Source organism: Saccostrea cucullata, unplaced genomic scaffold, assembly GCF_032062105.1.
Source record: "Saccostrea cucullata isolate Sc308-1 unplaced genomic scaffold, CSIRO_AGI_Scuc_v1 ctg1275, whole genome shotgun sequence".
Classification (NCBI taxonomy): Eukaryota; Metazoa; Mollusca; class Bivalvia; order Ostreida; family Ostreidae; genus Saccostrea; species Saccostrea cuccullata.
Window position 1 is genome coordinate 25,211 of NW_026939992.1, and position 26,369 is coordinate 51,579.

Below are 26,369 nucleotides of genomic sequence, written 5' to 3' on the forward strand. Positions count from 1 at the left end.
TATAAGATGATATTACCAAATTGACACAAATAGTTTAACAAAAAAGGATTTTGTCCTATCCGAATTTTCTCTATTTTTCTTAAATATTTAGGATAATTAAGTTATTTTTATATGCGCCTTTTATTTATTTTTTCTTATTTTAACATATGGTGAAGAAGTCATATAGAGTTACAAAATGGTACAAAAACAAAAAGTTTTGACCGTTTACTAAGAGAGTAAAAGACTTTTTTGACTCATATCTGTGCTTAGATTGGAAGCTTTTAAAAGCTAACATAATTGTAGTTTGTTTGGAAAATCATATTTATTTGATATATTTTAAAACTTTAGTCCCTTATTATTAATTTAGCTAACATTTGAAAAATTCTTCAAGTCTTTGATTGTGTAAAAATTATAACTAAATTCGTTGTCTTATAATAATTTTGAGAGGCAAAAAAAAGATATTTTCATACGCCACCATTCCGCCAAACATATAGTCCCTGCTAGTTTTCAAACGCAGTTTACCATTTCTATTTAAAGTTGTACAATTGTGAAAGAAAAATGTGGTCTTTTAAATCTCTTTCACCTAAATATATAAGACATAGAAGCAAATATACATTGAATATTTCATCTACTCAGAAACCAGAGAAGAATCCTACCTTAAAGATTTAAATCCCACTTATATATGAATCCCATTTTAATATAAATTAAATTGAATTATAAATTCAAACCACGGCAGAACATATCACCAAAACGAATTTATATGAATCCCCTATCGGTCACGGTAGCCTAGTGGTAGAGCGTCCGATTCGTGATTGGGAGGCTCGGGTTCGATTCTCGTTCGCGACGGCGCTTCAAATCTAAGACGTAAACATAGGTAGTGACTGTTCTCTTGCAATGCGCTTGGCATTAGAAGTGGAAATCACGGGTCTTTCGAATATGACGTTAAAATCGTAGGTCCCGTGGTACGTTAGGCGTTGGCACGATTAATAACCCTTACTGCTCAATGGCCGTGAGTGCCGAGTAAAGGGCTTAATTTGAAGCCCTTCACCGGCGTACGGTGACGATTCTATATGCGTAAAAAATTCTCGAATGGGGAGTTGAACAATATAATCAATCATTATATGAATCCCACTAAAATATGAATTCCGTCTCATATAAAAAAAATAATATTTAACAGTCACTTTATTATAAACTACACTTAAATTGAATCCCACTTAAATAAAAATCAACTAATATTGGTACATACGAAGTACTTAATTACCTTGGATTTGTATTATCTAGGGTTAAATGGAAGAATTTTATAGAGATAATGTGATATAAAAGGTTTGATTTAATAATCAAGATCATCCGCGCTTGCTCATTATGAAAGTAGACCTTTTAGCAAAGAGGGTATTAATATATATTTCATTAGGATCCCGTTGTCTTCTGTTTCCTGTTCTATAAGCCATTAAGTACACTAGTGTTGTAAACAGTTTGGGCATACTATCAAAACATCTCTTCACAGAAAAAGGAATATGATGATTGATTTTAACCTTTGCATATTTCCCTCATTAAAGAAAAAAATTGCATGTTAGCCTTGATCAATGGGAAGTTTGGCAGAGAAGGCTTAAATAATAGGTTGTCGATTTCTCACATTTCCATTAATAAAATATTATTTCTTCTCTCTGCATGAATGAAGCAAAAACAATTTTAATCTGCGTTGGAGGAAAAAAGAACATCCACGCACACCAAATTAGCTATCAATTCTCTGAACTAAAACCTATCATCATTTTTTTAAGATTCTGGGTCCACTGTGTTGAAAATGTCTGTTTTATTTCAAATGTGTCTTTTTAATTGTAATAATCCGGTGATAGGTTTCAAATTCTGAGAAGAATGTCTAAACACTGTCCTATCATGGAGTCTGTCATGTTCTATACGTAAGCTAAGTGGCCAGTATTTTTTAGAATATCGATTCCGATTTTTTTTCCTACGCCTTTTTTTTTCGTCTCGGAGTTATAAGTACTTGTGTATGTTTTATCGTCCTTTCACTTCAATATTAACTTGTCATTCAAGGGCTTACGATAACATAAGAGGTATGTAGCTTCTAAGTGTTTATAAGAATGTGAAACAATCATAATTAAATTAGTTAGGATATAGTTTAAATATATATTTATTTAAATCTCTTCGATATATTCCATTGCAAATTACATGGTTAAAAAACTTTTTTTTCAAATTTGGTCTTTTGTCTTCTTTTTTGTAAATGCTAATATTTTTTGGGGAGGGGGGTTTCTAGGAAGAAAAATATATTCATCTGAAAATAAAATTTGCAAATACTTCAAAATCCAGCGTTAAAAATTAGGCATTAGTATAACTGATCCTTTTCTGCTCATCTATAAATATATGTGTAAGGATATTGTCCAAATTTCATCAAAATAAATTGACAAATAGCATGACTCAAAAATACATAATAATGTTTTAAAATCTAATATTAATAAGTTTACCTTTAAACAAAAGTCTAATGTATAAAAATATCTTTTCTTGGCTATAAATGGTCATATTGGTCGTAGATTAATGCTTGACATTTAATATTTTGATACTGTAGAAAGTAATACGTTTGGAGCATAAATAAAAATCTCTCATTTCCTCTCCTTATCTTTTAAAAATCTGTAAAATAGAAAAGAAATATCAGAGGCTTGGGGAGGATGGGGGTTAATGATAATTTAAGCATCCTCATTTCAGCCCACTGTGACTCCTAAACAAGGGAACATGCCCCAAGACCATAATCTGAGAACAGACCTTAAAGTAAAAATTTTGATTTACAGTATATTGAGTTTTATTTACTTAAAACCTTGCAATTTTATATGAAACATATGGAGATAACGAACAATATTCAAGATCTTAAGCCCCTAAAACAATACAGAATAGGAGCAAAGTAAACACGGACATTCAAAACATCTACAAAATACACATAAATAATGAAAACTAATGGAGTAAACGCTGAATCATCGCGTTTGCCATACAATTTAGTTGTTAGTTGGTTTCTTGCACCTTTAGTCAGTTCAACATCCAAATATGAAACAGATGTGACAGACTAGCAAGTGTCTTTTTTGTTCAAAATGGTATATCAAGTATACATATGGATGCAAACAATCACTAGCCTTGTTAAATGACAAAACGTCGTCAAAATATCAGAATATCAAATGGAAGCAAGTGTTTTCGTCTTCTCATTTAGTAGTTTATGAACAAATTTTGTTTCAAATTAAGATAAAATAAAAAGGAGCATAACTAGTGTCTATAACCATTTCAATAGTTTGATCGAAGACCTAGTCATTGAAGAATCCAGCATCTTTTTAATACCAACTTAGCCAGTATACCTCTATGTAAATTTATTATATCTTACACATGCTGGATTATTCTTGATAATTGTTTGAAGTTTCATCTTAAGAAGTATATTCCGTAAATTCATTGTCGTTATCATGTCTTGCCTTCTGGGCAAATATATTCTGTCGTTGGTTATACATGTATTTGACTTGTTTTATACTAGTTGTAAGGCTTTTGTTCTATTCTTAATCTGTCTAAGAAATTTCCGTCTACCTTTTCTATACATAAAGCTCAAATAGGTGTTACCGGTCGACAGGGGATGCTTACACCTCCTACACAAATTATTCTATCTCTCTTTAGAGCATCCATATTTATGCTTGTTAACAGATTGGAATTGATTGTAGATTTTTTTAGGACGATCGCATGCTTTTTTTTAAATACTTTTTCATATATATATATTTGTTTACTTAGCAAGATTTGTCTGACTGTTTTCTCCTCTGTCAGACCCTCAATGATTTTTTTAAAGATCTAAGAAAGGTGCATTATCAGATCGAAAAGGCTGTAATACACAAGATTCCAGACGCTTCATACATTTTTATTTTTCTATCTACTTACACAAGTTTTTTTCTATCTATTTACATAAAACGTTTTAGTCACCTGCGTGGCGCATGCAATAGTTACATATGCACTGCCTTTATTCTATACTTGGGGAGTGATGAGCTGATCCTTACGTTGAGATTTGGAATGCATTGAGGGACGTTGAGACGGGTGCTTCGAAAAAAGACCGTAAATACTGAGGTTAACTGTTGCAGTAGATGTTGGTCGGAGTTTCGAGTAAAGGTTTAAATTTACAGCCCTCCACCGGCAAGTGGTGGCGCTACAAATGAGATTAAAATTTTCAAAAGGGACGTTAAACAACAAACAGAAAAAATAAATCGTTTTGAAAGCATGAATGAAATGATCTCCCTCAAATATATTTTCTTCGTGTGATTTCTTCTTTTTTTGCGATAATATAGTATTTTAGATCTTCAAATTATAACTTAAAAAAAAAATAGTTTGCAACCTTTCACATTTTTATTATCAGTGTTCAAATACTATAATCATCATTTGCGTTCGGAGCAATATGAATATATAACAAGGAAAAAAATAAAAAAGCTAAAACGGATGAATAAGTTTTGAAATTAAATGCAGATTATGATAATGGGAAATAAAGAAAGTATGAATTTTTTGTTTGATTGATTGATTGTTGTTTAACGTCCCTCATGAGAATTTTTCACTCATATGGAGAAGCCACCGCTTGCCGTTGGAGAGCTGCAAATTTTGTCGTATACTCAGGGCCACTGAGCAGGGAAGGATCTCCTTTCGCGCGAATACCTACTGTGACATGGGACCTATGTTTATAAGTCTCATCCGAAGGACCGGTCTCCACGTCCCACAGTGGGATTCGAACCCGCGACGTAAGGATTAACTCTTTACTCTGCGACTCTAGAGCAAACACTCTACCCACTGCGGCACGCGGGCGACAAGAAAATTGTTTAATGAAAAAATATTTTGTTTCACGTTTATCACATTTATATTTTCAAATGTCATTCATTCTCAAATGCGTCAACAAAGTTGAAAATAGAAGACATTTGTTTTCTTTTTCAAGAATATGCCAATCAACATTTGACATTAGAAACTAAAAAAATTCTCTTTGCTCTTTTAACTATTGCATTCCGATAGAAACAAAGAAGTTCTATTACTATTTCATTTTCATGGGAAACGAAGCAAAAACTCTAACCATAAATTTCTTTAACGACAGTCATTTCATCACTATCTCGACCCATAAGCCAAATTAATCCCCCTTTTCTGGTAAAGTAATTGAGTCGTTATTTTAAACCCGTCAGCAAGTCACTATCACAAAAGATATTCTAAGCCTCATTTACAGGTGTTAATTTTTATTACTCGGATTTACGCTAGGTTGTAAATTGTTAATAATGTTTTTCCAATAATTTATAGCATATCTTTTCACTGTATGACCACAAATATATACCCGTTACCTTGAAGTTAAGATACAGGTATTGATTACGTACAAGGTTAGATTGTTGTAATTTTACTCTTTAAACTTGTGTAGAGGTGTTCGGGTACATCCATGAGATTGCGAGTATTTTTTTCTCTTAATAATGAAATTAAATAATTATATCTGGTTTTTGCTACGTGTTGTTATTTTATCTTTAAAAATTGTAATTATGATCAAAAGTACATGTATTACTATATTCGCACCCAATATATTAAAGATTTAGTAAGGATAGTAATATCTAAACAGGAATGTAGCGGGGATAGTTAAATATAACATAGAATATGTGAATTCATGAAGGCACTTTAATGGCCATAAACGATGTATATTTATCCTGCGTATCAAGCAAAATAAAGATAACGAGTGAATAGTTTTAAAAGCCTATATAGCAAATTAAGATCGCAAGAAAAAGTTCAAAAGAAAGATGACAAGAGAAAGTTTGCAAGAAATAGATTTGAATGTGTCAGTATCAGCTAAGGTTGCATGGACTTAACCAAGTGTAATAGCAATCTTGAGTTTAATGTAATAAAAGAATGCGAAATGTAAGCAAACAATGCATGGATAAGCCACATATGCCTGTGGACAGGACCCCTACTAGAAGATGAAATCATGAAAATATCATTCGACCTGGGGTGTATATTCGGGGAGGGGGATTCCTGTCAACAAGCACCTGTAGCATATACCCCCCAAAAAATCAGCATACATTTAATTTTATTTTGCAATATGAGGAAAAATAACACATCGAAAAATAACACATCGAAGATAGCCTTAAAGAGTAGTGTATGTTTCACGAAATTATCAAATTAACTTTTCATTTCAATACTGTAAACGTATTATATTTGGCTGTGTATTCTATTTAGTGCCTTTCGCGGAAAATATCAAGTAAATCGCTAAATGCTTTGTTTTCAAATATTCATATAAAGCATATTCAAAAAGCGCTAATTCAAATCTACGCTAACTTGTTTAAAAACCAACTTCCGCCAAACATTGTACACGCCAAATAAAATACATTTACAGTATTTCATTGCTATTTTAAAGTGCCTTTGACTTTTCAGGACCTGTTTGAACCAGACAATGCTCTGTAAATTTTGGATCCAGCTATTGGTTGCCGTTAGTCTATTGACAGTATCATATGGTCAAGTCAGTTTCTCTACGAACTGGGGTAGTGGGAAAAGGTCTTCTGATACAGCGCCACTGGTCAACGACATCTGCCTAGCTAAAACAGACACGAAATTATTGTACGATTTAATGAGAGTTATACAGGTAGGTTTTGTATATTTTATGTATTCTTCATTTTACTTCAATGTCTGCAATTAGGAAATTGATAGAAAAGAAAATTATTGTAGAGTACTGTTAATTAATTAAACTAATTATCATTACTTATATTATCCTTTTACTATTTTTTTTCCCTTTCTTCGATCAATGTATTGATGTACATGTTTATGCTACAATATTATCATACTAATATATGGTAAGTCTGTTAGAACTTTTGATAGATAGGTGAAATTATTTTTCAGTGCAGAAAGATAATGATTTACTTTTTTTATTTTCAGAGGCAAGCAGAACGCATCATTGCCTGCAGTAGCAATTACGATGAATTAAAGCGGGTATGGTATGTAACAAACAATGTTATTTTAAATATATTTTTTATGAATTGTCATATCAGTATTGGACAACAGGAACTGCGTATATAAGTCCTCTCCATAAGCATTTTTTGTTTGCATTTTAACACTCTGGAATCTGTTTTTTACAAAAGACCATACGACTAAGACCGATATTTAGTTCTAATTTACATGTAATTGAAAATAAAGTTATTTTTTTTTAAAAGAATGTAGAAAGATATTTTACAATTTTAAACAGAATCATTTATTCTGCAAAATTTTATAATAAACTTAAGTTGTTTGGTCTTAGTCGTAATTACTTTTGTAAAACGGGTCCCTGAACTACAATGATTTTTTCATTTTAAAATTTTATATTTATAAGTAGTTTCTTTTACTTTGCACGAAGAGAACAGAAAAAATAATAAAATCTTTTACTTTTTCAGACATTTTAATCTACCTGGAGGACAGTCGTCGTATCCTCTATGCAATTTTAAACGAGAATAGGAGAAGAGGAACAATCATTTATTTGTCGACAAATACTTCGAATTTACTATCACAAAATTTGGTTTCCAAGAACAAACTTTCTTAGCATATTTGGAAACAGAATAGTGATTTAGAAGATCAGTCACTTTAGAATAGAGTAAAATTTAACAAAACTGAAGATAAGAGATGATGTATTTTACATTAATTATGTCAAAATGTTTAATAATTAGGCATATATACATTAAGTATATCATACAACCTCTGTATATTATAAATTTGTGGAATTTTTGTTAACTGTTAATGCACTATTTACATATTTTGTTCATATTGTCTCCTGAAAGACTCTTTTGAGTGGTCAGTTCATCTTTTCCAATTGACAATTAAAAGAAAACTGATTTTATCTCGTATGTTTAAAAAAATTATTCATTGATAAAGATGACTTAGACATATTTTCTTTTAATTGTCACAAATAAAACCATGTATCAAATATTGATATATTGTTGGAATTCATACTCTTCAGTAAAATAAGCTCAACACCTTAAGTTAATTTTGAATAAAATTCGTATAATTTTGTTCGTTGTTGTTTAATATATCTCAAAGAAATGACTTCTCTCATAGCGTAACCACTTACAAAATTCTTATTGAACATGCGTTACAGTTTTCAAAAGAAAGCAATATTCAAAATTTCTTCTAAATTCTATAACAGTGAAATCAAATCCACTGTGAAGTAATCGAATATCTGAAACATAATTGTCCATCGTTTCATGCTCTTCACCCTATAACTATAGTCCTACTGGACATGTTGTTACTGGTGACATAAATAAAGATAATAATGAGGACCAATCCTAAATTTAAGTAACCCCAATCCTTCAACTGGCGTCGGAATTTCATAAATATTATGGATTCTGTAGAAGATTACGCCAGGTGATGGGCCAAATATGAAAAAGAAGAAGTTGACACTTCGACAGAATGGATTAAATGTATCATATCTATGTTACAACCGCGCATTTAAAGAGCTACGGTCAATATGAAAACATCTATCCTTCTGTATTCAATAATCCAGAAGGGAAAAAAGAATTAGATAGATTACATTATCTGTACGTACTGGTCCCTGCTGGTAAAACAGATAACAACATTGTCTTCGTTTGTAAGACCCATTATATGTATAAATTGTATTTTAGAAGAACTCAGATTTAATTCTCCATGTCGTGATCCAATTTATACTTATAGTTCACTTCTGAAGGAAGAAATTCCTCAAAGTCGTATGTCAGTTTTGAATATGCTTGATATTCCAAACTACCAAAATAAATCTAAATTACCATACAATGAAGCGCATTGAAGTGGTAAAATTTTCCATTTGGACGAAACGTTCTGAGTTATGTTTTGAACGTCAATTATAACATAACGACACGCTCATTTCTTTAGAAACGAGAAAGGAATATTCGTCGTAATCTTTTAGGACACTGCACTTTCTGCGACAAGCAACATGAGTTACACTGAAATGAAGATATTTAAATAAGAAAGAGCTATGTATAGAGTTCCTGCTTATGTAAAACACGCATTGCAACGATTTTGTATATAATCATGAATTTATAATGTTTATTGGAGTTAGCACAGCACATGTATCAATAGAACACGTGCTTACTCGGTGTTTATGTAGACCTTCAATTTCATTGTCTATTATATTTATGAAATACCTGTTCTACAGGTATTCGATTGAATCATTTGACCGATTTTTCTTTTCTAAAGAAATGGGCGTGTCTAAAGATAGCTCAAAACGTTCCATCCAAGCAGAAAATTTTATCACTTCAATGCGCTTCATTGTATCTATCGTGGATTCCGAAACTCCATAAAAATCATTACAAAGATACATAGCGGGTTCCAGTAAATGTTTAACCAAGCCTCTTTCTTCACTCCTCACTAAGATATTAATAGATATGAAGGATGAACGTCAACAGTACTATGCAACAATATATTTGAAAAGTGGTGTAAATCAGATGTGGATACTTAAAAATTCAAAGGAACTATTGAAAAATTTCAAATCCGAAATTTTACCAAAATCAACAGCTTAAAAACTTACGACTTTTCAACTTCATACACTACTGTTATCCATGATATATTAAAGGTCAGACTTTCTTACATTATTGACAGCTGCTTTTTCAATAAAAAGGAGTCGTAAACTTACCTTGTCATTAGTCATTTTCAAAATTATTTTGTTAAAATCATTCTGATTGTACACACAAGCACTCTGAAGTTAGCATGAAAAATGCTTTAGTTTCTGATATCTTTGTATTATTTGGAGACCAGGTCTTCCAGCAATCTATTGAGATTCCAATGGGTACTAATTGCACCCCTTATTAGCGGTCCTATTTTTGTATTCATATGAAACAAAATTTGTCAAAAATCTTAAACGTTAAAAAACCGTTTGTTGTGGCCTTCAACTCGACATTTTGATATAGCGACGACGCATTGTCAATTAACAATGGTTATTTTCATTCTTATGTCGATACGATATATCCCAGTGAACTTTAGTGAAAGATACCACAGAGTCTGACAAATCTGTTTCGTATTTGGATAATTTACTTGAAAAATATATTACTGGTAACCTAACATCTAATTTCTATAATAAACGTGATGACTTTAACTTCGCAATCGTCAACTTTCCTTACTTATACAGCAAGATACGAGGGCCGTTCAAAAATTACGCGGACTGGGCTATTATTTACTCTTAAAGACGTCATATAGTTATGAAATTTCACAGAAATATGTATCTTAAAGATTCCAATACATTTTGAGCAAAAATTTTGTATTTTAAAAACTTTTTACTAAAATTATCGGAATGTTGATATCGCTGATGGAGAGGTACGGAGCAAGACAAAAAAAATTAAAGCAAAAGCATGCGGAATCCAAATTTTAACTCATTTATTTTCTATAATTCGCAACATTTTTCGACAATTTTCTCAAATATATCTTTAAATTGTTCTATGATTATGTATTTAGATTTCTGACGTGATATTTGAAGTATTAAAAGAAATATAGTTATTTTTCTCTGATGCGATTCCCGTGAAAACCACTGTGAAAATTACGTCTCCTGAATGGACGGCGCACCACACGTTTGTTAAATTATGTATAATGCTCGAAATATCGCCAACATAGATCCAAAATACGCATAATAAAACATGTAGTAAACTAGGGTATTCGTGACATTCGTCCACAAATAGGAATTTCATATTTTAGACTGTTAGACCTCTGTAAAAAGGCTATACCTGAGGACGGGAAGAAGATTTTCGACGAAAACTTTGTCCGGACTGTAAAGAACATGATTGAGAGTCACTAATTAAATATTACAATATATCTCATAAATACCTGAAGTTTTTTGTTTTTATAACAAAAAAGAATATTCTTTACTTGTTTAATAGATTTTAAGCTTGAAAAGAAATGGTGTTTGGATGTTGAATAGATAAGGTAACTCAAAATGTACAGGTACTCTTGGGAAAATTTGAGAAAATGAGAGATCAATCACATACTTTTTATAATGCCTGTGACGTCGAAGATTTTGCTGCTCCGTGACTTAATGATATGTCCTGAAAAATCACTCAAAATTGATACCAATTTACAACATTTTTATGTGAAATTTTGTAGACCATATAAGAAAAGATTCTTTTATATTATGTGTGACATTTTGCCCGATTATGTTGTCAAATATTTTTTCTGTGCAACAAGTCCGCGTAATTTTTGAACGGCCCTCGTACCTTCATCACTTGTATACAGGGCTCATATCTCTCAGTTGATTCGATACACATACACTATAAAATAGGAGCGGAGAAATCACGGACCTCCAAAACATCAGAGGTGGGATCAGGTGTCATGGAGGAGTGAGCATCCCCTGACGACCGGTCACACCCGCCGTGTGCTCTTTGTCATGATCGGAAAATCCGTAGTCAATTCAGTGTGTAAATAATGGACTAAAAATTAGCATGAAAAACGTCAGTCATCATTTGACTTAATGAGAATTTTTTTGCTAACATGGTCATTGTATCGACCACAGAACTTACAAAATGATGGCTTTAAACGAGACTGCCGATATTCTTGTTTCATCAACTTGTTTGTCGATAATTTTTAGAAAGTATACATATGAAGAGCATGATTTTTCGTATCTAATCACCATTTCGATCCCTGATGATGACATGAGTATATCTAACAGTTGTCGTAAAATTTATGTTTTTCTGTTAAAGGAGAATTCATTTTACAAAAACGAAAACAATTTTGAAAAAAATCCACCTTTGCTAAATGTTATATATATCGAACCTTATTAAGCTTATTGGAAACATTTACATACATGTAAATTCAGGGTACATGCACTGAAATGCAAAATATGTGCCTTTTACATCCTTATGTTGCAAATACTCTCAAATTATTAACGCATTTTTATCTACCACAGAAAACTTCAACTTTTCTTAAGTAATACAGAGCTTAAGATTGATTGATTGTATATTGTTTAACGTCCCTCTCGAGAATTTTTCAGTCATATGGAGACGTCACCGTATGCCGGTGAAGGGCTTCAAATTTTGAAACAGAGCTTAAGTACTCTAAAACTCGCTTGTATTAAAGTGTCTTTCGAATCATTATAATAATGAAGAAATGCATGTGGAGATTACAAACAGAAATCAAGCTTAAAAGATAAATGAACAAATAATATTTGAGAGCAAAGCAAACAAGAGCCTCTAAAAACATAACAGGTGGAATTAGGTGCCACGGAGGAGTAAATAGCTCCTATTGACCGATCAAACCCGCCGCGCTGCTTGTTATGATCGCACAAATGGTTAAAACAATCCAAAGACAATTCAGTGTGTAAGTTATGGCCTTAGAATTTGTTTGAAAACGTCAGTCATCTTTCGACTTAATGCTAGATCATTCATTACAAAGGTTATTCAAAGATCGTAAAAATCAGTTCAGTACAATGTATACTGATCACACTGGAGAAAGTTTTGATTTACATTTAAAACGTTCAATTGGCAGAAATAGATTGAAAAATAATTTTTCAAAACGCAAAAAAAGTTTTTAATACTCATTTTAGCTTTGCTTTTTTTAATATTATTTTTCCAGTGATAGTTCCTTGATGTGCACGTATAATTAAGGTACATTGTATGTATAAGGTACAAAGAATCTACCATCTTAATAATTCATGCTATCAGAAAATCAAAGATATTAGATTCATTTCTCATTTCCGCATTAAGAATCTATACCCTGTGATTTATGGTAGTGTAATAAAGAATATTTCTTCTTGAAGCAGGTTGAAAACAATATCCTATGTATCCGATAGCCTCTGCGGTCTGTTACAGGCATTCAAATAACGGTGCTAATATCTAACTGCGGAAGCTAATTACTTACTTTTTAATTTGTTATAGCTGAAAAAAGGCAAACTTGTCGTATGCACAGAAAAATGTGGAATAACAACGGTGCAGTGTTTCAAACCTGATATTTATAATGAAAAGTCATAACAAAGTTCAAACAATAGCACGAGTTGACCTTAGTTTCAGTCATTCGTTTCATTCGTTTGTTTTGTCAATTAGACACTTGTATGAATGAAAGTAAATAAATTCAATGAACCCCACTCGATCTTGTTTTTCGTTGATAATCACAACTTTGCTAACCGAGGGTTCTGATCAGCTACTCTCCTTACAAACCCTTGGCCTACGGTGCTATCAAATGTCGGGATCGTTTACGTACTTCACGTAATCCCTCACGTGATCATACGCACATCTTAATTACCACATACGCATAGATTACGTCATCAACAGAAATTCAAAAAGAAGTATTTAAAAAATTATAATTTGAAGAGAAAATTAGCAAGAAGTATTTGAAGATGCATCCTCGCAATACCAGGGGTCCTGAGTCCACATGTTGCCCTTGGATAACGTGTTAACTCAGGACCCCTGGCTTGCGAGGATTCGGCTGATGTTTATTTGTATCTTATGCAAATCTATACCTGCAATATAGATTCCCAATCACATTATTTGTAAATGAACTTCAAACTGGATGGCACCATTGCTATTTGTAGAAAAGCATGCTATCATGCAGATCTTTGTTTACTTATGTTTAAATTTCCAAGACTAAATTTTAAAGATGTATATATCCCGGACGCAGATATCGTCAATTACAAAAACTAATTGCTGATTGGTCGAACTATGTCAATCATTTAATCACGACTCGGACAAAAAAAATCATGACCTTTGACAGCACAATAGGCCAAGGGTCTGTGAAAAAAGGAGAGGATACGAAACCCTTGATAAGCAAAGATTAAAAAAAACAAACAAGCAAACAAATTGCCGCAGAAAGGAATTTTACAATAAGGCCTTATCCATGCTAGTCAAGCAGTGATATCTGAACAGAGAGCGCGCGCTCCTCGCTGGGAACAATATTCTGTTCAAAACCTATTCTACGTATTTGTTATTAATGTAGATAGAACGCAATGTTTATGAAATATATTATGAAATAAATATTTCATAACTTTGATGCTATAAAAAAATACAAAAAAATATAATTCGGGAAAATTGCAAAACTGGCAATATTGGCATTTTGACCTACATATGCAGATAATCCATGTTGGAAATAGATTGTTCGATTGTTGTGTTATATATATAATAATCTGGGGGTAAGATTAAAGTTAGACCAGACATAAGGTAAATTATATAACCTTTATGTAAGACCCCAGAATTTGAATTTGAATACAAAAACAACTTTAACATTCAAACTTATAGGTTCTAAACTACTCTGACAGTGAAACCTTTTGGCTCTAAACTACTCTGACATTGTAACCTATAGGTTCTAAATTACTCTGACATTGTAAATTATACTATCAGGTTCTAAATAACTCTGACATTGTAACCTTTAGGTTCTAAACAAACTACTTTCACATTGTAACTTATAGGTTCTAAACTACATACATTTAACATAAAAGTAGGATTTTTAGTTCATTGACAGTTTCCCTTTAATTGTTGCATTAAAAAAGTGATTGTCCTGAAAAGTAAACCTACTTTGTCTCTAGCATACGGCTTCTGTGTGTATAAAAATACCTAATACGTTCTGGTTGGTAACCTATAATTGTGACACAATAGTATGTTCACTTTATAAAAAAATTTTTAGTGAAAAACTGTAAATTATTTCGCATTTTGTATTATAATAACCTAGATCTTTGCATCCAAGATAAATGTAGTCTACAAAGTACTGTAAAATTTATTTTAACGAGCCCTAGATAGATTGAACTCGCTACAGAGAAATTTAATTTAGTTTTGTTTTCTTAAATTAAATATATGGAGATAACAAAAGGTATTCAAGCATTAAAGTCCATTAACGAATACAAACCCAAAGCAAATACAGACCTCTAAAGCATCAGGCTTGAATACTGTTCATCCATATGTTTCGTAGTAAAACCAAATATGTTTTGTTGGGGCGTGTTTTTATAAATCGACCTGTGTATATATTCCTTTGAAGCATCATTTAAATTCAGATACTTCTAAATGAGAAGATGGAAATACCCTGATGTGACTTTCAACGATGACATTCAGATATATTGACGACGTCTTCTCAAATAACAATTATAGTAATATATATACTTCCGTATTCTTATGTCGACTCTTTGAACTTGAAAATAAAAGACACCACAGAGTCTGTCACGTTGTTTTTATACTTGGATGTGTTACTTACTTTGGGTGATAAGAGGGCGGGCGACTAACATCTAAACAGTATATGTTGTTTACATCTCTTAACTTAATGCTCTTGAATATGTCCCGATTACGATCAATTCTTAAACCAATTCAGGCTACCTTACAGATGAAGTGATTTGCAGAAATATTCTTGAGTCATCAATTTACAAAGCTATTGCACTGAACCATGCACTCAATATAAAATGTCTGCAAAGAATACAGAAGGAAGAAACTTTTGAAAATTATAATGCATATCAAAAATCAATAGAACCCCACTCTTATTCAAAAATTCTTGACCTGTAGGTCAAAAATTCCGCAATTATTGAAGACGGCTCAGTTTAGCTGCTTGATGTCTTGGACTAAAGAATACATTGAAAGATTACATTTATTTTGCATACATCAGATCCCTTTGAGGTGGGGACCAGGAATTTCGTAATTTATGTTTCCATAATTTACACAAAAATAAGATATTCGCTGAAATTGATTCAATATTCCAGAGAAAAAACTGAAACTGTTCATATTCAAACACATAAAGGACGACAAAACAAAAACAGATATAGCAATGGCAATCGCAACTTCTCGGGCATTTCCGACAAAACAAAAACAAAGTTTTGCGTAGAGGCCATGACAGCCCGCACCCACCTTTTTTACAAACTTTGAAATGAAATACATGGAGATAACAAACAGCATTCAAGCTCAAAAGTCCATCAAACAATACAAAATAGGATCAGAGCAAACACGGACATCCAAAACATCAGAGGTGGGATCAGGTGCCATGGAGGAGTGGGCATCCCATGCCGACCGGTCACACCCGCCTTGTGCTCCTTGTCATGATCGGAAATTAACGGAAAAAATCGTTCGTCAATTGAGTATGTAAATAATGGCCTGACAATTTGTATGAAATACATCAGTCAGCATTTGACTCAGTGATAAGTTATATTTGCTGACATGGTCATTGTATCCACCATAGAACTTACGAAATTATGACTTTAAACTAGATTGCTGATATTCTTGTTTCATCAACTTGTTTGACAATAATTTACCCCTTTTTAGAACTTGTACATACTTAGAGCATGTTCTTGCGCATCGAATCAACTTAAAGATATAAACTCCGTATGCAGGTGATGAAGGTATATTGCTGGATAAGTAAGGGAAGTTGACGATTGAAAAGTTATAGTCATCACATTTATCATATGCATAGAGCTTGGTTGTTAGATTGTCATTAATGTCTTTTTCAAGTTAAATATCCAAATATGAAACAGATGTGTCAGACTCTGTGATATCTTTTTTTATAAGCTCACCAGGATATATCGTATCAACATAAGAATGGAAATAACCATTGTTAACTGACAATACGTCGTCGATATATCTAAATGTCGAGCTGAAGGCCACAGCAAGTGTTTTCTTCTTTTCACGCATACGATTTTGAACAATTCTACTTCGTATGAATACAAAAATAGGTATGCTTGTAAAGGGGCGCAGGTGGTTCCCATGGGAATATATTTAATTCCAATAGATTGTTGGAAGACCTTGTCTCCAAAAACCACAAGATATTTTTGATGTCACCTTCAGAGTACTTGTGTGTACAATCAGAGTGTTTTTAACAAAATAATTTTGCAAATTATCAATGACAAGGAAAGAAAATTTACGAGTTCCATTATTGAAAAATCGGCTGTCAATGATATCCAAAACTTATGGATTTTATTTTAATATGGGGCAGGTATTTTTTATAAAGTCGAAGAGTTTTAAGTTTTTATGTTTTTGATTTGTGAAAAATTTTGTCATTTCAATTTTTTAGTTCCTCTGAATTTTTAAGTATTCACATCTGATTTACACCAATTCTTGAATATATTGTTGCACAGTACTCCTGAAGTTTCTTCTTCACTATTATTATTATTTCAGTGAGAAATAAAAAGAAAGAGGTTTGGTAGAACATTAACTTAAACCTGCTAAGTATCTTTCTTCGAAAGAATTTTTAGGAAGATTTGGAGTCTTATGTTGAATTCAGTGTTGATTGTTTTAAAATATTCAAACAAAGACAATATTGTTACCTGTTTTTAGCAGGGACCAGTACATACTGATCGTGTAATCTATCTCATTCTTTTTCACTTCTGAATTACTGAACATAGAGATAGTTTGTTTTTTATTTTGCCACTCAAAAGCTGTTCACATAAACGAGATTTTTATAACATGCATCTGATACATTTAGTCCATTCTGACAATGTGTCAGGGTCTTCTTTTTCATGTTTGGTCCATCTCCTGACGTCTTCTTCCACAAAAACCCCAATAATATTTATGAATTATGACGCCACATCGAGGTTCCCTAAATTCTGGTCCTTTTAAAATTAATGATTTGAGGTCCTCAATATTTACTATATTTATGTCATCAGTAATAACGTGTCTAGCAGGACTAAAGTTGTAGGATGAAGAAAAACATGAACAGGAAGGAGGATTATGTATTATATGAGGCCTCTGTAATATTTTCTTGTTATTAAAAAGTTTGGAAGCAATAGTCGATGTATATTTGTAGGAACGATCCTAAAGTGTAGTCTTCAACTTGAAATATGGTGGAATACAAGAATGGAACCTTCTGTGAGTAAGAATATTTCGAATATTAACCGCGTCAATTCATTTGTTGGTATATTGAAGTTTAAAGCGCTTTCATATTGTACGAAATTTTAACATTTTAGTGGTGATACTTTTTACATTTAGGTTGTTTTTCCGACATCTGACGAAAAGGCCCGAGATGACGCTATTGATAGCAATGGGTTACTTGAATGGTTCAGGTGGCTTAAAATGTCTTTTGCTTTTAATTCAATATTAAAAGTTAGTTCTAAAGAAAGAGGAACTTCTCCCCTTCTTTTCTTTACGGCTACTCAGCTCCCTTGGCTGAAAACCAATGATTTAGTGATATGCCCATTTAAATAGAGATTGTAATATCAATGCTTACAAACCAATAAATATTTTTTAAAAAGTTTTTAATCATCTTTTTAAATGCGACAGAACTTTTTAAAATGTACTTTTCGACCGAAAGAAATAAAGCATAAACACATTGTCCTCTATATACAAATACCGAATGTTTTCTTAACATTTTAGCAAAATATTTATTTTTTATTCAAGGGAAGGTGAATTGAAGATTACGCTTTTGCACTAATAAATATCGGATAATTTTCGCGTGTGTAAACTGCTTTGTATCAAATAAATAGCGGAAATCCCCACCTCGTTAACTCGAATTGGAGTTCCCAGCAACACTTAATGGCCGTTAACTGTGATGGGCACAGCTAATGTTCGGTGGTTTACTTTGATTCCTATTATGTTTTCTTTTCGTTTTGATATTATGATTTAAAAAGCTGCACATTTTTCATTTCTCCCGGAAAAAAACTTCGCTTACTTTTGGGTTAAGCTATTTTATCTTCTACAATGGGGGAGATTTTCCTCCATTTACGTTCTTCTGTTTCTTTGACAAAATAACATTTATTTTGAAAGTGTCTTTGTAAACAATAATTATTATAATTTTTAATTAGGTTCCAAATAAGTCCCATATCTGATTATGGCTTTATTTAGAAATACGGATGAAAAAATAAGTTTTCGTTGTGTACAAAGTAAATAATAGCTATTCAACAAGTGCGTTGAGCATGAACTACGGTAACTTTTGGGTTCGTTAAAAGATGAGCAAATAAATATAAATACCCCCCCCCCCTCCAAAATAGATATATTTCTCGCTATAAAAAAATGAGATATTCGGCTAAGTTTTTCTTCTACTTCAAATGCCAGTTTGCTTTCTTGTAAGATGAAGAAAATCATTTTTTATGTAAGAAAAAAATATTTCAAAATCAAATTAGTAGAGTACACTTCAAAGAACACATATCATATCTGTTTTTAAAAAAATGCATATTTATAGAACTTCTGAAAGATTTTTATATCTAGTTGAAATGATTAACATGAACCTTTTATTCGGATGTCGGATATATAAAAGTCATTTTAAGTATGCGGCTTCCTCGATATGCCATGCATTTGAAAAAAATTATGAACAATGTAGGTAGTTTTACGATTTAAAACTTGGTGCAAAAAAATTATTACAGTAATGAATAGGACAAATTCACAATAATGGAGATTCGTCAGTCAAATTGTCTACTATGTGAAATAATAACTGTAACAGGTATATTATCAGAAAACAAGCATCCATTCAAAGGAAATGGTCGGGAAACGAATTTACACCTTTTTGGGGCCGAATTACGTCAAAAGTACAAAGTAACACAAAATAGAAAACGTGACCGAGTGATAAAGATACGCGTGGATTTAAATCAGAAGTATTGTACAATTCTTCTTGGAATGTAAAACACGTTATATAATATAAAATTTTCAGAAACCTGCAAAAAATTAATACACTTAAAATTAACTTGAAATTAAAATTTATTATTTGAAGATAATTAAAAAAGCGAAGACAGCGAGCATCGATCAAATCAAAAAAATAATAATAATAATAATGTCATCAATTCTAGTTTTTTCGCGCAACAATTTAATTGAAGATCGATGTCTTCAAGTATAAAAGAATGACACCTTCAATTCTGAATTATTGTGCTGATCTCTACAACAGAGTCTGACACTTCAGTTTCATGTTTGGATATTTTACTACATATGACGTTCGTGGTAATCTAACAACCAAAGTTTGTGATAAACGTAACGACTTTAACTTTTCAATTATCAACTTATTATTTTACTTGCTTATGTAGCAATATACCTTCATCACCTGCATACAGGGTTCATATCTCTCATTTGATTCTATGCGCAAGAGCATGCTAGCTCGACGTATGCATGAACAATTTCTAAGGCGAGATAAGTTATTGACAAACAAGTTGGTTTAACAAGAATATCAGCAGTTTCGTTTAAAGTTATCATTTCGTAAGTTCTATGGTCGATACAACGACCTTGCCAGCAAGTACAATTTATCATCGAGTCAAATGCTGACAGACGTTTTTCATACGAATTGTTAGTCCATTATTTACATACGAGTTGATGACAGATTTTTTTCCGTTATTTCCCGATCATGAAAAGGGGCACACGGCGGGTGTGACCAATCGGCAGGGGATGCTCACTCCTCCACGGGACCTGATCCCACCTCTGATGTTTTATAGGTCCGTGTTTCCTTTGATCCTGTATTTTATTGTTTGATAAACTTTTCAGCTTGAATAGTGTTCGTTATCTTCATATATTTCATTAATCAATTGCTCGCGATTGAATTGTTTGGTTCAGAAAAAAAAAGGTCCATGGGCCTTAACGGTCACCTGAGTAAAAAACAACAATCCATAGATGATCCATAGAGTACAAATTGAAAGCTGTAATACCAAACCAAAGTTATACAACATAAATAAGACAAATCATGGCTTTCTTATTCTTGAGAAGAAGACTCTTCAAGATTTCGTACGTGTAAATCTCTTCGATCATCTATTGTGGCCCCACTCTAATCCCAGAGTCACGATTTGAACAAACTTGAATCTACACTATCTGAGGATGCTTCCATGTAAATAAAACCAATCATGCTTTTGTCGTTTTTTAAGACTATTTTTTAGAATTGTTCCTACATATTCCTATGTATAACTGGGGATCATGATTTAAACAAACCTGAATCTAGGATGTTTCGACATAAGATTCATCTTTCTTTGCCAAGTGGTTCTGGAGAAGATTTTTCCAATGTATTCCAATGTTAAACTTTGATCGTTCAGTGTGGCCCTGTCCTATTCCAGAGGTGCATGGGTTGAATAGACCGTTTTCCGTATTTTGTCTCAGAGTTATTCCCTTTTGTAGTGAATTTTCCTCTTTGAGCATCCAATTTTAAACATGCATGCATGCAAGAAATATATGGGGGGGGATATGTATAATCTTAACAAGATGAATTAATGGAGGCTTTAACAAACGTATATTCATAAGAAAAATAGTGTTATCTCTACCCCAGTAACCAGCATAACAAATTAAACGTGGCTGAATAATGAAATGCTCTATAAACTTGAATCTACACTACCTAAGGATGCTACCACATAAAGTTCAGCTTTTCTGGCCCAGTGGTTCTTGAAGGAAGATTTTAAAATATTTTTCCTATATATTTCAGTGTTTTGGAGAAGAAAATTTTTAAAGATTTTTCTTATGCACTCCTTGTAAACTTTGATCTTCCACTGTAGCCCCACCCTACCCCTGGAGATCATGATTTGAACAAATTTGAATCTAGTGACTGCACTACCTGAAGATGTTTGCATGTAAGTTTATTGACTTTCTTGCCCAGTGGTTCTGGAGAAGATTTTTCCTATATATTCATATGCAAAACTCTGCTCTTCTATTTTGGCCCCACCATACCCCCGGGGGTCATGATTTGAACAAAATAGAATCTGCACTACCTGATTAAGTTCTCAAATAAGTTTCATCTCTCTTGGCCAAGTGGTTCTGGAGAAGAAGATTTTAAAAGACTTTACCTATGTGTTCCTATGTAAAGCTTTGATCGTCCATTGTGGCCCCACTCTACCCCCGGGGGTCATGATTTGAACAACTTGAATCTATACTATCTGAGAATTTTTCCATATAAGTTTTATCTTTCTTGGCCCAGTGGTTCTAGAAAAGATTTTTAAAGATGCCATGAGTGACTCAGGTGACCTAAAAAAAAAAAAGAGCTAAGTCCACTCTTTCCTTAAAATGGCCATATAAATATGTATATATACACCAATTTTTTTTACTTACAATCTTAATCTATGTACCATTTTAAACATCAAGATAAGAAAAGACTTATATTTCCTATTTAAAAAAAAAATAAATACACTATGAAATGTAAAATCAACAATAGGATTTTTATTTTTCTTCATAAAGAAAACTCACAAATAGAGACATTTTTAGTTAAGGTTTATTTAAAAGCAATTTCAACAGTCAGCAATACATATAACAAAAAACCCTAATTATCCAAATGATTCTACTTATGTGGTTTTTAACATAAAACTGTATCACATAATAGTTTTTGAATCACAATATATTATAAGTCTGGGGAGAAAAAAGTATTATGGCAGAAAATGGTATCAATTCTTATCCTAGAAAAAACCTACTTTAACATAGGTTCAAACTAAGAATTAATTGATACAATTATGAATTAAAAAGCAATATAATATATTACAATATACTAAACTTCTTCTGTAAAATGGGAAACAAAACAAAATTCTAAAGACAAATAAAAATGGCAACAGTCAAGCACTAATCGGAGTACACATACTGGGGTCATGACTTCTGAACTTATTTTGCTTTTCCTTGATTGGCTACCCTCTCCATGGCAGCCTTGACCTCTGCCTCATCAGCTAGGTAGTAGTCCTTTACATACTTCATGTTTTCATCCATTTCAATCACCAGGGGGATTCCTACAAAAAGAGAATTTGTTTTAGTTCTTAAAAATAATAGTTAGAAAATCTCACCAAGGCACTGAAAAATAATAACAGACAACCGTAGATCATCAAATATTCGCAATACATTATTTCCATGAGATAATTATTTAGTATTTAAAAGTGAGACAAAATTTTTCTGAATGGTTATTTCTTAATATCCTCAAAGCCAATAAAAATATACGGGAGAATGAAATTTTTGCGAGAAGGCTGTCTAGCATAATCACCAAAATAAAAACAATGCGAATAAAAATTTAATTGCAGTAGTACAGATTTTCAGTGATTATCTGTAGGGATATTGTGTACTATATAACAAGTGTCAAACTGTTCAATGTAACAGTTTTAACTGATAGGGTAGGAGACAAAATGGTACAATGTGTCAGAATTTACCTGTAGGGATGTTGAGTTCTGGGATTTCCGCATCAGGAATGTTCTTGAGGTACTTGACCAACGCTCTAAGACTGTTTCCATGAGCTGAGATTAACACCCTTTGACCAGACTACAACATACAACAAAAAATTATATTTGTTATTAAGTAAATTCATTGGAAAAAAAATTCTATCAGCTGCTAGGGTAAACAATACAACAAAATTAATGACCTTCATATTTGTCTGAGTTCACTACTTTGCTTATTTTGATCCATTTGATGGTTTGCTTGGTATGCACACTATAGTATTCCAGTGTTTTCCCTTTATTTCAAAGTAAAGGGTTAGAGATCATTTGCAAGAGACTAGGGTATGAGGTTTATGAACAAAATCTCTGTGGACCTTACAGCAAATTTTTATTTCAAAGCGGCATATTTGTATATAAATGTAACATTACCTTAATGGTTGGAACTATGATATCATGCCAGTATGGTAGTACTCTGGCTACGGTGTCTTTTAAGCATTCACAGGCTGGGACAACTGCTGCATCATATTGCTGTAAATAATAATAAACATGTAGAAATAGAATAAACAAATATTTCACATACATGCATTTTTACATTTCAAGTTTTTCCGGTATAAAAAGAAATTACAAATGATGAAAATTTTGATTTCTTCATAAAGAAAGACGTCATTAAAATAAATAGTGTGTGGGGTGGGAGTGACAGATACAGAAAGCTAGAGAAGTGGGCAGAGCTTTAAATCAATCACATGGATTAATAACACATGTAAATTTATGGATTGTCAGGTTTATTTTTGTTTTGTTTTTTCATGATCAATTGGCTTGTTTGATAATGCCTTCAGAAAATCAAAACAATACACCACTCATGTTTGCTGGGAGACAACTCTAGTTCTATAAAATATCTATTTTAATTACTTACACTGTATCGCCTATCGTTAGCCGACCATCTTGGATCTGAGGGTTCCAATGCTGGCGGTGGGGTATCATAGGACCTACGCCAAATCTGAAAGACATAGTCAATCTCTCTTCAAATACAAGTATAATCGGCACAGATCTTTCTCTTCCCGGTTCACCAATATCTTGATGGTCTTTATAAATTTTACATTTGTTATATACAAGCTATAAAGATATAAATTTATTCATTTGCACATCTGCCATTAGTATAATTTTTGTCATAAACTTTAACAATGCAGTGAAAAATTTTCCAAAATATGAAGTGTAACCTATCATCACATAGAAAAAAATACACCTACTGCAGAACATTTTTTGTCAAGGTATTCTAACAATATTGTTTCTTTGGCTGCTGAAATCTCAGCAAGATTTGTTAAGACTAAAAAATTTTTGTACCGTAATTTTCGGATTATAGGTCGATGGGGTATATATCTCTTCAGCCAAAGAGACGAACTTACTATATAGGACGAAAAAAATTTCAGTACAACGTATCAACAGGTAAACTCTAAAAAGAGATTACCACGTATCAAGAAAATGCTATTTTAATTACAGCTTGTTAAAACCTGAATTGTGCCTCCAACTTGCCTGTTCAATGCCTCTGTAGTTTCATACTGTTGTTAAACCACAGGCATAAATAACACGTAAATACGTTCTTATTTTTGTTTAACCCAAAGAATAATAATTCTGATTTCAGAACAACTTGCATTCCTCAGACATTATTTACCGGTGGCGCTTCGATGTCCGCCATTTTCAGTCAGGGATTTCCAGTGCCATTGAATGTATATATAAAGCAACAGTAAAGAACTGAAATAATATTACCACGCTATAAGTTTAATTCATAAATTTAACTGAGAGTAAAATTAATACTATTTCAATTTATCAATCTACTAATAAATGGTAAAAACCATGTAACAGTATTTTAAATTTTTATGGCTCTCTTCTAACTTTACAAGATGGCTACCGCATGATGGCAATGGATAACAAGGAACTCATAAGCCAGTTTTTTCCTTTGTCACAATTTAATGGAATTTATTTTGTAAGAAACAACAAAGATTTTATTGTTTAGGTCAAAATAAGAAAAAAATTATGAAAGTGGCAAATTTGCTTTGAAATTGACGTAAATTTTATTGAGCGTGTAAAGATAGAAAGGAACAGTGAAGCGGTTCTAAACTGACCACAAACTGGGTACTAACATCTCTGGCAAGGCAGTAAAAATTTTTACTGTTACTCTAAAGATTACCACTGCTATATTACCATTCTATTTTTGTGGGTGTGACGTTCATTCAGTCTCCAAAGGGGAGTACTAATTCCTCCTGAACCATGTACAGAGTTTTTATGGCTCTCTTCAATGTACTGGTGAATGCTATATCAAACTCATAACCCTTCTCTTTTAACATCTGAAAAACAACAAAGTCAAGGTCAAGATGGTTAAATGTTTTTATGCTCTTTTCACAGATTTGTATTGTTTATATTTTATCTAGATTGATCACTGTTCTTTATCTTTACCTTTTGATTTGTATTGTTTAAGTAGATCACTGTTCGTTTTACACCTAACTTCCTAAATACCTGCCAGTATTTGAATTCTAAAACATAATTTACTGGCACATTAGATATGCCGAGTCAAGTCTATGCTAGAGAAAATTCGGGTTTTACCTTTCCTGCATTCTGAGCTTCTACAATTCCAGTCTCCGACAAGTCAGCGTCATGCCAACCACAGAAAAGATTTTTCTTATTCCATTCGCTTTCTCCGTGACGCACACAAACTAATGTGTACTTGGCCATTTTCCTAAGTCGATGGAAAATACGATATTCTTCCTTTGCCGGTGGTGTCAACCTGACCTTGAATGCAAGTGGCCTTGAGATTCTAATATCTTAACCAATACGAGGCCAAAATCCGGATTTAAGTTGATACTAAACACGTAGGCCTAACGGTCATAGAATCCGGATAGCCAAGCAGGGGAAGAACTGTCAGTAGACATTAGTACAAGTAGTATAGATATTTTTACATTGGATATAAAATTTATGAGAAAAACAGTATTAATTAAACTGAAGTATTTTCACAAAAGGTTTAGGTATTTGCTGTCATTTATTGAGAGGAAATCATATAGTGTTTATTACAAAAATTACTAACAGAATATCAAAAATATGTTTAACTCTATATGACCTCAAATTCAGTTGGATAAATTTATTATAATAGGCAAAGTCTGCAATCTTAACTTTTTACCCATTTTAGAATTACAGACATTTTCTTCTCCCTCCTCACCGTTTTGAGATCAAAGGTGAATAGGAAAAAGAATAAAAGCATTTAAATTGTTGTATTGTATGAAAAAATATTCATCTGACAACCCAAAAGACAAATCATATACATGTACAGTATGTTGTTTTATACCCTGTTCAAAGATTTGTAATTTTTTTTTTTGATTGTGGTTTGTATATTTTTTTTCACTTGACACAGCGAATCATCGGAATGTGATTCACAATCCTTCATCAATAAAGT

General features: G+C 32.3%; 2 protein-coding genes across 2 annotated transcripts; one reads left to right on the forward strand and one right to left on the reverse strand.

Moving 5' to 3' along the window:
* Positions 1-1,429: 1,429 nt before the first annotated feature.
* LOC134254418 (adipokinetic prohormone type 2-like) lies at positions 1,430-7,813 on the forward strand. Its single transcript, XM_062736942.1, has 4 exons — positions 1,430-2,051; positions 6,391-6,598; positions 6,889-6,942; positions 7,380-7,813. Exons 2-4 carry the CDS (start codon positions 6,410-6,412, stop codon positions 7,386-7,388), a joined length of 252 nt encoding a protein of 83 aa, XP_062592926.1. The 5' UTR covers positions 1,430-2,051; positions 6,391-6,409; the 3' UTR covers positions 7,389-7,813.
* A 14,180-nt stretch (positions 7,814-21,993) lies between these two features.
* On the reverse strand, positions 21,994-25,657 carry LOC134254419 (probable phosphoglycerate mutase). Its single transcript, XM_062736943.1, has 6 exons — positions 25,526-25,657; positions 25,174-25,269; positions 23,841-23,924; positions 23,357-23,455; positions 22,925-23,033; positions 21,994-22,513 (listed from the first exon to the last, which is right to left on the reverse strand). Exons 1-6 carry the CDS (start codon positions 25,652-25,654, stop codon positions 22,392-22,394), a joined length of 639 nt encoding a protein of 212 aa, XP_062592927.1. The 5' UTR covers positions 25,655-25,657; the 3' UTR covers positions 21,994-22,391.
* Positions 25,658-26,369: the final 712 nt, after the last annotated feature.